Consider the following 11819-nt stretch of genomic DNA (forward strand, 5'->3'; position numbering starts at 1 on the left):
TTGTTGCTGTATACTATTCCATGGAGGGATATACCAAAGTTTGTTTAACCATTCGCCTACAGGGGGACTTAAAAAAAAAAAAAAGATTTATTTATTTATTTACTTGAGAGAGAGCATGAGAGGGATTGGTAGAAGGAGAGGGAGAGAATCCCAAGCACACTACTCCCCACTGAGCACAGAGTCTGATATGGCGCTCAATCTCACAACCCTGAGATCACCACCCAAGACTAAACCAAGAGTCAGGTGCTTAACCAACTGCTCCATCCAGGCACCCCTACTGGGGGACATTTTGGATGACAGTTCTTTTCTTACAGCACCTGAAAAATATTGTTCTACTTTCTTTTGGATCCATAGTTTCTAATAAAAAATCCATTTTCATTCAAATTATTTTTCCCCTATAGGTGAATCATTTTTTTCTGTCTGTTTTCAAGATTCTTTTCACCTTTAGCTTTCTTTTCACCTTTACCTTTCAGAAATTTGGCTATCATGTGCCTTAGCATGGATTCTTTTTTCCTTAGGATTATCCTGTTTAGGGGTCACTCAGCTTCTTGAATCTGTATGTTTATCTTTTGCCAAATTTGGGGGGCATGTTCAGCCATATTTTTAATCCTTCTTCAGCCCCATCCTCTTTCTTTCCTTTTGGGATTCCAATTACATGAATGTTAGATCTTTTGCTTTGGTCCTACATGTCCCTGAAGCTTTTTCTTTTTCTTTCCCAGTTTTTTTCCCTCTGTTGTTCAGGTTAACTGATTTGTTATTCTGTCTTTAAGTTCACTGATTCTGTCCTCCATCCTCTCCATTCTGCTGTTAAGCCTATTTCTTGAGTTTTTATTTCAGTTTTATATTTTTAAGTTCTAAAATTTCCATTTGGTTCTTCTTTATATCTTCCATATCTTTAATAAGACTTTCTATTTCTTTGCTGCGACTTCCTATTTTTTCGTGTTTCAAGGGTTTGTAATTGCTCATTGAAGAACTTTTACAACAGCTGCTTTAAAGTCCTTGTCAGATAATTCTAATATCTGTGCCATCATGGCACCTATAGATTGTCCTTTCTCATTCAAGTTGAGATCTTTCTGATTCTTGGTATGATGAATGATTTTTTTTTTAATTGAAACTTTGACAATTTGGGGTATTATGAGACTCTGGATCTTATTTAAATCTTATGTTTTCATAGGTATCCTCTAACACTGTTCCAGCTGGGAAATAGGGTGGCACCACCTCATTACTGTCAGTTGAGGGGTGAAATTTTCTGCCTCCCTTAAAACCCAGTGGGGAGGGGCTCCTTATTACTAATGAGCAGGGATGGGAGTTTGGGGTCCCCATGTGGTCTCCACTGACACAACCCCAGGAGGACTGCCATAACGGCTGAGCAGTGGTGACAGTTTTAACCCCCATTAACCTCCTCTAACTCCACACCAGTGAGGAAGGAGGAGATCCTCATTATGGTCTGGTGAGGGTAGAAGTCTAGGCTCTCTACTTGGTCTTTGCTGGAGGGATGGATATGAGGCTACAGTTTTTCTGCAGTATTGGGCTGGAGAACAGTGAGTAGTGTCTACAAGTTCTCTGCCTTGCTGGGTTGCCCTTTTCCTGGCCCTGTAGCTATCAAAAGCAGCCTTTTATCAGGGCTCTTTTTCTTCCCCCCCCCCCGTCTGTGCCCATTGGCATCTCCAGGTTGCTGGCTTCTCTGGCACCCAATCTGGGCTATATGTGGCAGAACACCCAGGGAACTCACTGCCATGTTGATCCTTGAGTCCCAGGGCACCTACCCGACCTGCCTTCTTCTCTTCACCTTTCAGAGTCTTCTTTTGTTTGTTTTAAATATAATGTCCTGGGTTTTTAGCTATACCTAGTGTTAGGAATAGGGAAAATTGGAAGTCACTTGAAGTTATTCTTTAACTTAAGACTATAATGTACTAGTCACTTAAAGTTATTCTTATTTTATAAAATATCCTCAGTTTATGAAAGAGAAGTTCCTTCATAGCCTTGTTAATTAAATAACTAACTTAAAAGTAAAACAAAACCTTAGGTGGATCCTATCTTTAAATGAAAATCAAAGACAAATATGTAGATCCCTGCTGTAACCCCTTTATTTTAACATGTCATGAAGTATCTATCACAAAGTAAGCCACTAATACTTGATAAGTGAATTAAATAAATCTGTATTTTTGTCTGAATATGCATTATTTTTCCTGCTTTGTTAATTTAAAATATATACCCCCCATTCAAGAACCATATCGTTCCTTGCCTTCCTACCTTTGGTCATGACCTCTTCACCCTATACCTCTTTCCTGAACTAGCCCTTATCCTTCCAGACCCAGTTTACATATTTCATCTCCAAATAGTTTCCCTTAACCCCACATTCCCTTAACCCCGCAGGTTGGATGCCTCATTTATATGCTCCCATGGAGATCTGTTTTTCCCTATTAGTAGTTAACACTCTATACTGTAATTATCTATTTACTGTTGTCTTCCCAGCTAGTCTATTGGCTTCTGGAGAGCAGGAGCTGATCTAAATGTTCATAGTTATAGAACCAGCACCAAACAGTGCCTGCCATATTACAGGGATACAATAATTACTTGCTGAATAAGTGGATTACTCTTAACTTGACTTTTTCTTTGTACCAGGGATCATGAAGCAGAAGAACCTCAGCTCTCAGACTGGTTTAATCCTGAGTAAGACAAAATATTCTGCACACACACAAATAATAATAATAATAATAATAATAATAACAACAACAACAACAAACTGAATTTAAATGGGGGAGATTTTTTTTCCCCCATCATCAAATTATACCTATCCTGGGAGGCTTCTAGGCGTTGGAGTTTTTATTTATTTTCTTTTAATTTTTAAAAAAGATTTTATTTATTTGAGAGAGAGACAGATATTGCGAGAGAGAGCATGAGCAGGGAGGAGAGGGAGAAGCAGGCTCCCCACTGAGCAGGGAGCCTGACATGGGGCTCTATCCCAGGATCCTGGGATTATGACCTGAGCCAAAGGCAGACGCTTAACCAACTGAGACACCCAGGCACCCCCTTGGAGTTTTTATTTTTAAGCCTTTTATATATAAACCTAGTGTCTCTTTATCAAGAATCAGGCAATTAAGGGCCATAATGAGAAAACTGTTATCTAGTTTAACGTTCCTGGTTTTATTAGTGGAAAGAAAAAAAAAATCTTTTTAGTAGCAGCCCGAAAATGCCATTAATGACTTCTCTTGATTTTGGCATTAACACTCAGGGGAGAATCTCATTCTTTATAATGGCCATCGACTATTCTATTTTATGGCTGTATACCATAATTTATATAGCCAATTCCCTGTTGGTTTTGAATCGTTTGCAATTTGAGGGCTGTTGTAAATCATGCTTTGATGAACATCCTTGTACATATTATTTTTGTACCCTCTTGTGTGAATTAATCCATAGGATAAATGCCTATTGTAGCATCATTAGTTTAAGAGATATAGACATTTTACATTTTTATTCAGGTGGCTAAACTGCCTTTTAATAATTATTCCATTTGTTTTTCTAATCTACAGTGGATAAATGTGAATGATATTTTATTTGTTTTATAAATCTACATTTTATTCTAGTAGTATCAAACATTTTATTATTGGCAAAAACTGCTAGTTAAAATATCTCAATTCAGTTTGCACTTCTGTAATTATTATTGAATTTGGACATCTTTTATATGTGTGTTCTTTATTTGTATTTCATGTTTTGTGAATTCTTTTTTCATATCTATGTTTTTAAAATAACCTCAAGTGCACAGAATTAGATAATAATCTTTGCTTCATAACTCACTCTCATCATTGGGTTATGCAAGATCCACTCTTATTATTTGTGTGTTTTCTTGCTTGCTTATATTTAATGAAACAAGAATTTCTACATTCAATAACTTCAACATCCAGCTCTGCCTTTTCTCATCCTGTCTCTTCACCCTCTGCCTTGAAAACAACCTCCATCCTGAATCCTGCTTCATCATCCCCTTGCTTTCTCTTTTTTTAAATATAAGTGTATATCTTCCCTACCTGTTCTGGAAAAAGTATATTTTTAAATTTTAGTTTTGGTAACTTTATAAAGAGGATATAATGCTGTGTGTGATCTCCAGGGACTTAGTTTGACCCTTAATATTAGAGTGCTAAGATTCATCCAAATTGCGTATTACTATCCTTCATTTTGATGGTTGCATAATAGTTGACTATAGAAATATACCACAGTTTGTTCATCCATTGCCTTAGTAATGGGCACTTGAACTGTTTCTAAGTTGTTATTATGAACATTAAGAAGTAACACTCTTGGGGTGCCTGGGTGGCTCAGTCGTTAAGTGTCTGCCTTCGGCTCAGGTCATGATCTCTCAGGTTCATGAGATGGAGCCTCACATTGGGCTCTGTGCTGAGCGTGGAGCCTGCTTGAGATTCTCTCTCTTCCTCTCCCTCTGCCCCTCCCCCACTGCTGATGCTGTCTCTCTAAAATATATATGTATATATATTTATATTTATATATAATTTGCTCACATTAGAGCAAACTGAGATAGCCAATAAGTATACAAAAAGATACTCAAATTCACTAGAAATCAGAGAAATGTAAGATAATGTAAAAATGAGCTATTATTTATACCCATCAAACTGAAATCTTTTTAAAGCTACAATCTAATAGTATAGGGGAAATGCTGGTGGGAAGGTGAAGTATTGTAGCCTTTTAAAAAAGTAATTAGGTAACAGGTGCCTTCTTAGCGCAGTGGGCAGCGCGTCAGTCTCATAAAAAAGTAATTAGGTAACAAACCAATTAAAAAAAAAACCTTTTATTTATTTATTTATTTTTGTATGTATGTATGTATGTATTTGAGACCAAGTGTGAGCAAGTGGGGGAAAGGGCAGAGGGAGAGAATCTTCAAGCAGACTCCTCACAGAGCACGGAGCCCCATGCAGGGCTCAATCTCATGACCCATGAGATCACGACCTGAGTTGAAACCAAGAGTCGGATGCTTAACCAACTGTGCCACCCAGGTACCCCGGGTAACAACTGTTAAAAATGAACATAGGTATACAGCAATCCTACTCCTGGGATTAGCCAGTAAAAATTACAGCAACAATACCTAAGGACAGGAGATTAAGGTTTGTTGTATCGCTTTTTATAAGGACAGAAATCCCAGAAATAAAATGAAAACCTATTCCGAAGGAAATGGCTAAACAAACTGTCCACACCTTGGAATATTATGCAGCCATTACAAAGGGTGAATGAGAACTAGTCCAGATAAACGGAAAGGATTTCCACAAGTGTGTTGAGTAGAAAGACAAGCTACAGAAAAGTATGCATTATCTCATTATTACAAAATAAACAAGATTTTAAAAGCCTGGATATATGTGTGTATATAACGTATAAGTGCATATTATACACATGTTATCTACAGAATTCTATGAATATGGCGAGGAGACGAAAAGGGTACCAGTTAGGCTGCTAATATGGCAATCTGGCTAGGAAGAAGGGAGGTAGAAGATGGTATACTGTGGAGCAGGAGTAGATGTAGGAAACATACACCCCGGAAATTCTCTAGTACTATCATGATTCTGTTTGCTCATGGTACATTTATCTCTATGACATCACTTCTGCTTCTTACACTTTTTAGACTCATGTTCAGTTTCCTAAAACTAGATATACATCAAAATAGCCTGGACTTACAGGAAGAGCCCTCACCCTCTCTCTCCAGAACTACTTTTTGAACAAATTATACCCTCCCATATCATCGTCATGATCACATCTCGTCAACTCTTAGTAATACCTTCTAGCATTGAAATCATTTCTAATTCATTTTAGCACCTATTCTCTCTTTATTAGGAATGTGGACATCTTAGGCCATATATATGATTTCCCTCCCTCATTATCATGCTTCTTTCTATGTCACACCTATGATAGTCTATAGCACTATGACACTTCAGCAGTCTCACCTGTGTACTTTCCTTCCGCAAATTTTCATTGTTAGCAATATACTTCATGAGCAGGTCACTTTGTATCCTGCTGAATACCATCTGCTCAGGCCTCATGAGGTATTTTCTAAGCTCCTCGGATACTGAGTCTATCAGGGTATGAGAGAAACAACTCAACGGAGATGAAGTAACTTCAGTGAAGGGATGGTTGGCAGAGATGTGAACAAGGTGAAGAGACCCAGCAAAGGATATGGAGGCATCGAGAGGCCTGCAACAGCAAGAAGCTGTGACTACCCTCAGCCTAAAGGGACAAGGGAAGGGACGGTGTTCCCTGGAGATCATGGATTTCTGGAACTAGGAAAGGGCTGCCCAACAGAAGCTGTAGTTATATATGGACACAGCCACTGTCAAGATCTCAACAGCAGTAATGCAATTTTCTGCCTGGTAGCTCAGCAGCATAAGGAACCACAGGTGACCTGCTATCAGGTTCATAGAACCATGACTTACTTCCTAGAGGAAAGACTCCTCCTCCCTTGGGAACTGAGAACACTACACACACTGAACCCAAGGTCACAACAATGGCAAGTAAACATTCCATAAGTGAATTATTAGATGTAATTGTGAGCAGGAACATCTCCACCTCCACCTTGTTTTATGAACTGTGCATGTTAGCTTTGGAAGAAACAGTATCTCATAGTGCTCACTGATTCAAAGCATGACTGGGGTACTATTATAGAACAGTTCCTCAGCCTTTTCAGGGAATTAATCTTGGAACTAACACTGAAATTGAGACTTTCCCTGGCTATTCCACTTTCTACCAGGTCGGCTGCCTCTGGACAGTGAGGCACATAGACCAGAGACCTTTATGGAAGTGGGCCAACTGCTACATTACTTTCACCATGAAACAAGTACCTTGGTTGGAGGCAATGTTATGTGTGATACAATGGCAATTAATAAGATATTATGGGAAAAAGAATAAGATATTCTGCAAGTCAACAAAGCTGACAGATTTATAGGCAGGAAAAGCAAATCCTTACCCATAACATAAAATATTCCCCTGAAGGAAAAGTGTGGTCCCTTTCTTTATGGAGTCTAATATAATCAACCAGCCATCTGGCTGGCCGGTCCCCCTGGGAAATGGTGTCATACTGTGGGCTCCGATTGTCCCCTGTTGTTGACAAGTTGGGTACTCAGCGCTGGATATAGCTCAGTCTTAGCAAGGAGATGTCCATGTTATTGAGCCTGGGCATAAACTCCATTGGACTCCAAGTAACTGGGGCCACTTTATACAGAGACACTAAGCCAGCCACAAGGGAGACTGGGCAAGGTATCTGGTTGCCATCCAGAGGGTAGATCATCTTGTCCGCCTGATTGCTGAGCAACTCCTTTGCAGAGAATGCCCTCTGGCCAGCATTTACCTTCCAGGTAAGGAGTTCCATACCTGTAAGAGAAATCTAAGGACTCTAAGTCTCTCCTCCCTCTTCCTCTTCTGTCTTATCAAACAATTTCTAAACACAAGTTTTTAACCACCTTCTGCTTTCAGAGACTCTTTTTATTCTGTCAGCAAATCTTTAATCTGATCTAATGAAGAAAAAGGGATAATCTTCAAACACTTTCATCTTCTCAAATAGATGCTGATTTGCATCTGTGATGTGCCTAATTGATAAGCATCACCACTGCGATGAGGGTACATCTGGCCAGTATTAAGGTGGAATTTGAGACTTGTGAGTCAAATGGAAGTGTGTAACTATAAACTCTAAGAAGGGTTTAACAATAAATGTATAGGGCGCCTGGGTGGCTCAGTTGGTTAAGCGTCTGCCTTTGGCTCAGGTCATGATCCCAGGGTCCTGGGATCGAGTCCCACGTCAGGCTCCATGCTCTGCGGGAAGCCTGCTTCTCCCTCTCCCACTCCCCCTGCTTGTGTTCCCTCTCTCGCTGTGTCTCTCTCTGTCAAATAAATAAAATCTTAAAAAATAAATAAATAAATAAATAAATAAATAAATAAATGTATAATAAATAAATGTGGAAGTTTAAAAAATCCTTAAAATAGTAAGAGTAAAGGTACTTTTCTTTTTAAAGACTGTATTTATTTGAGAGAGAGAGAGAATATGAGAGAGAGAGCACAAGACAGGGTAGGGTAAGAGGGAGAAGCAGATTCCCTGGCCAGCAGGGAGCCCGATGTGGGACTTGATCCCGGGACTCCAGGATCATGACCTGAGCCGAAGGCAGTCGCTTAACCAACTGAGCCACCCAGGCGCCCAAGAGTAAGGGAACTTTTGAAGAATTTTTTTATTATTAATGTACTATTTTTTTTTTTAAAGATTTTATTTATTTGACGGAGAGAGACAAAGCGAGAGAAGGAACACAAGCAGGGGAGTGGGAGAGGGAGAAGCAGGCTTCCCGCCGAGTAGGGAGCCCGATGCGGGGCTCGATCCCAGGACCCCGGGATCATGACCTGAGTCGAAGGCAGACGCTCAACGACTGAGCCACCCAGGAGCCCCTATTAATGTACTATCAAGGGTTGCCAAATCTTACCTTATCTGGGTCTGGATTTGTAAACAAAACGTATAATCACCAGAAGCAAAATGGCCTCTCACTTTGTCTTCAATTCCTTCCAAAATGAGGGTGTTAATTTGCTTCAATAGTTTAATGCCCTGCCTCCAGCCAAACTGTTTATTTTTACTTCTGTTTGTTTGCTTCGTTTTTTGTTTGTTTGTTTATTAGTACTAATGCTGCTGCTTCTGCTGTTATTTTGTTACTATTAGAAGCAAACCTAATATGAATCTTTTTTGGATTAACCTTATTTTCTTCCAGGTTGCACTGACAGGATCTCCTAGGACAAAACGGAGGAAGAGAAGACAAGGAAGATAAACGCAGACAGTGGTGCTGTCTGCTTTAAGCAATAATCAGAGAAATGTTTAGACACTGGGCTGCTAGTTTAAGCTGCAGTCAGAGCTCAAGGGAAAAAAAAGTCCCAAAAGGCAGTTTGGTGTACTGATTAAAGCACAGATTGGGAAAGCCAACTGGTTGATCTTCCATCTTGACTCTGCCATTTGTTAGCTGTGGGATACTAAGTAATTGACTCAACCAATCTGTGCTCACGTTTCCTCATATGAAAAATAGAGATAAGAATGGTACTTATATTGTAGGACATTGCAAGGGTTAAGTAAAGACTGTAAAGCACTTAATCACCGTGCCTGGCACTTAGTAAGTACTTTGTAATCATCAGCTATTATCACTTGGACCACAACTTCTGTTGTCATAAGGTGGTAGCTTAATTTGTTTCATGTTTGTTCAACAGAAAACGTCCTGATGTAAAAACAACAACTGATTGGTTTGCGCCAATCATATGGGAAGGAACTTACAATAGACAAGTCCTGGAGAAGTATTACAAAAGGCTGAACATTACCATAGGCTTGGCTGTGTTTGCTTCTGGAAAGTAGGTGCTACTAACATTCATCCTTTTTTATTTTGGAAAAAACGTGGATAAGCACCCATGAACTCTCTACATCCAAAGGGTTACTCATAATTAACCCTAATCATGATTTCTGGCTGACCTGCACAATTATTTATAGTGGTTATTTTCTCCAGCCATGGCTGGGAGTCCTTTACATGACTTAGGAATCTTTTTATTAATATCCATTTAGCTCTCTTTTCCTTTCTTCTCAAACAACTTTATGGCTCTTCTCAGGCCCCCAAGCTCACTACCTCCTCTTTCATTAACCAACATAGTTAAGCTCTAGACCCAACTTCTCTGCTCCTACCTCCTGGTAGTTCTTTAGCAACAACGACACATGTGTTAGCATGCTTAAGTGACGTGAATTCTCCTGATGAGTTTTCAAAATGGTGTTTTGTTTTTCCTGTTCCACAGGTTTGTAGATCAGTACCTGCAACAGTTCATCCAGTCTGCTAATAAACACTTCATGAGTGGCTACAATGTTATCTTTTACATCTTGATGGAGGACTTCTCCAAACTACCTCCCATAGAGTTGGGTCCCCTTCGAACATTGAAACTATGTATTGTACTCAGACAACATGTGTGGAAAGACCTGAATTACATATACATGAGGAACTTGCATATATACATCCTAGAACACATCCAGTACGAAGTTGACTTTCTCTTCAGTATGGCTGTAAACCAGATCTTCAAGAATGACTTTGGTGTAGAAGCCCTGGGCAAGTCTGTAGCTCAACTCCATGCATGGTGGTATTTTGGACGTGCCCAAAATTTCCCTTATGAGAGAAGCCCTAACTCAGCAGCTTTCATCCCTTTTGGAGAGGGAGATTTCTATTACCACGGTGCAATTTTTGGTGGCACAGCCTATGAAGTTTTAGCCTTCCTTGAAGAATATAAAAAAGGAGTTCAAAATGATGCCAGAAGTGGATTTAAGAGTACATATGAACATTACCTAAACAAATATTTGTTTATCAATAAACCCACTAAGTTGTTATCACCAGAATACAACTGGGATCCAAATTTTAGACCTCCCCCACAAATTAAACATGTGAAGATAGAATGGCGGTCAAAAAGTATTTGATGGCTATATCATTAGATTCACGAATTAATAAGTGAATCATCAAAATAATTCTTCAAATATAAAACTTATTAAAAGTTTCAGTGTTTTAGAAACTTACAAAAATGTGCACTCTTCCAAAATAAATTGTTTTTCTCCTTGCAATTTCGAACCATCTAAATCTACCTAAACTGGATTAAGAAATTAAGTGGATGTTACATCCACATTAAGTGGATGTTAATTTAATGTTAATGCACAGTGATGTTATTATCTACATATTATAAATAATGTAGAAATACTTTTTGAGGCATAAAATGAAGAAACACACCCAGACTCTAGTTCAGAAAATAAAGATGGATAGATAGATGATAGATAGATACACATACACATATACACAATGTCAAAGGAATATATGTAAGGGGAAAAATAAATACTCATCAAATCAACTCACTGACCAAATACTCTTTTTTAGTGTGGGGAGATGTATACTGCTTGTAATTAATCTCAATTAGTATTTAATCTATTAGCTGATTGAACTTAGGTGAACTAGAGACATTCTACCAAAAACATGTCTTACCTCTATTGTTACAAAGACGTTGGATTCATTCTTTTTTCTTTTGGAGGGGGCAGACGGAGAGGGAAATCCTGGAAATAATTACAGACAACCATAGCAGGACTCTGAAAGGTAGAACGAGGAAAGCAGATGGGCTAGGGACCTTGGGACTTGAGGAACAACATGGCAGGGAATTCCCTGGGATTTCTTTTGTCTCCCATATATCCCAGACCGGGCACTGGAGAGGCACACAGCTCAGAACCACCGAAAGGCAAAGACAAAAAAAAAAAAAAAAGCTCTAGGACTAGCTAGGAAAAGGCCCAGGAAAGAGGCAGCTCATCAGAGACCTAACGGGGAACACATCTCGATGCCATACCTGGCTGGCCTGCTCTGCCTACACCAGCAGCACCTGCAAACCACCCAGAAGCTCAGTGTTTCCTGGCCCTCCACTCAGCAGTAGAAGGAGACCTATCTCTTGGGCCTCTACCCAGTGGTAAAAGATCCCCACCACTACCACCGGAGGCAGAAGGAGGCCCAGGTACACGCTTCTCTCCCTCAGGGGCACTGGCAGAGATAGAGGAAGAAGCCTGTCAGCACCAGATGACCTAGAGAGAGGGCCCTGGAAAACACTCCATCCCACATGCTTAGCATCCTCCACCCACCACCGAGAGCCCAGGAAAGCGCCTTCCACTCCCTCAGACAATACCAGCGTGATTAGGTAGGCACAGCATAGCCCAGACAACAGTCTCAGGGAAGCACTCACTGTCCCATAGCCTGGCATCTCCCACACTCCTCCTAGCAGGACCTGCCTGGGAAAGTGCACTCCACCCC

General features: G+C 39.9%; 1 protein-coding gene across 1 annotated transcript; it reads left to right on the plus strand.

Annotated features, from left to right (window-relative positions):
- The first annotated feature begins 9751 nt into the window (after nt 1-9751).
- LOC118018126 (glycosyltransferase 6 domain-containing protein 1-like) lies at nt 9752-10459 on the plus strand. The gene has a single exon (XM_035016593.1). It carries the CDS (start codon nt 9752-9754, stop codon nt 10457-10459), a length of 708 nt encoding a protein of 235 aa, XP_034872484.1.
- The last annotated feature ends 1360 nt before the right edge of the window (nt 10460-11819 follow it).

The sequence above is a fragment of the Mirounga leonina genome, unplaced genomic scaffold (genome assembly GCF_011800145.1).
Source record: "Mirounga leonina isolate KUSES-001 unplaced genomic scaffold, KU_Mleo_1.0 Mir_170, whole genome shotgun sequence".
NCBI classification, from domain to species: Eukaryota; Metazoa; Chordata; class Mammalia; order Carnivora; family Phocidae; genus Mirounga; species Mirounga leonina.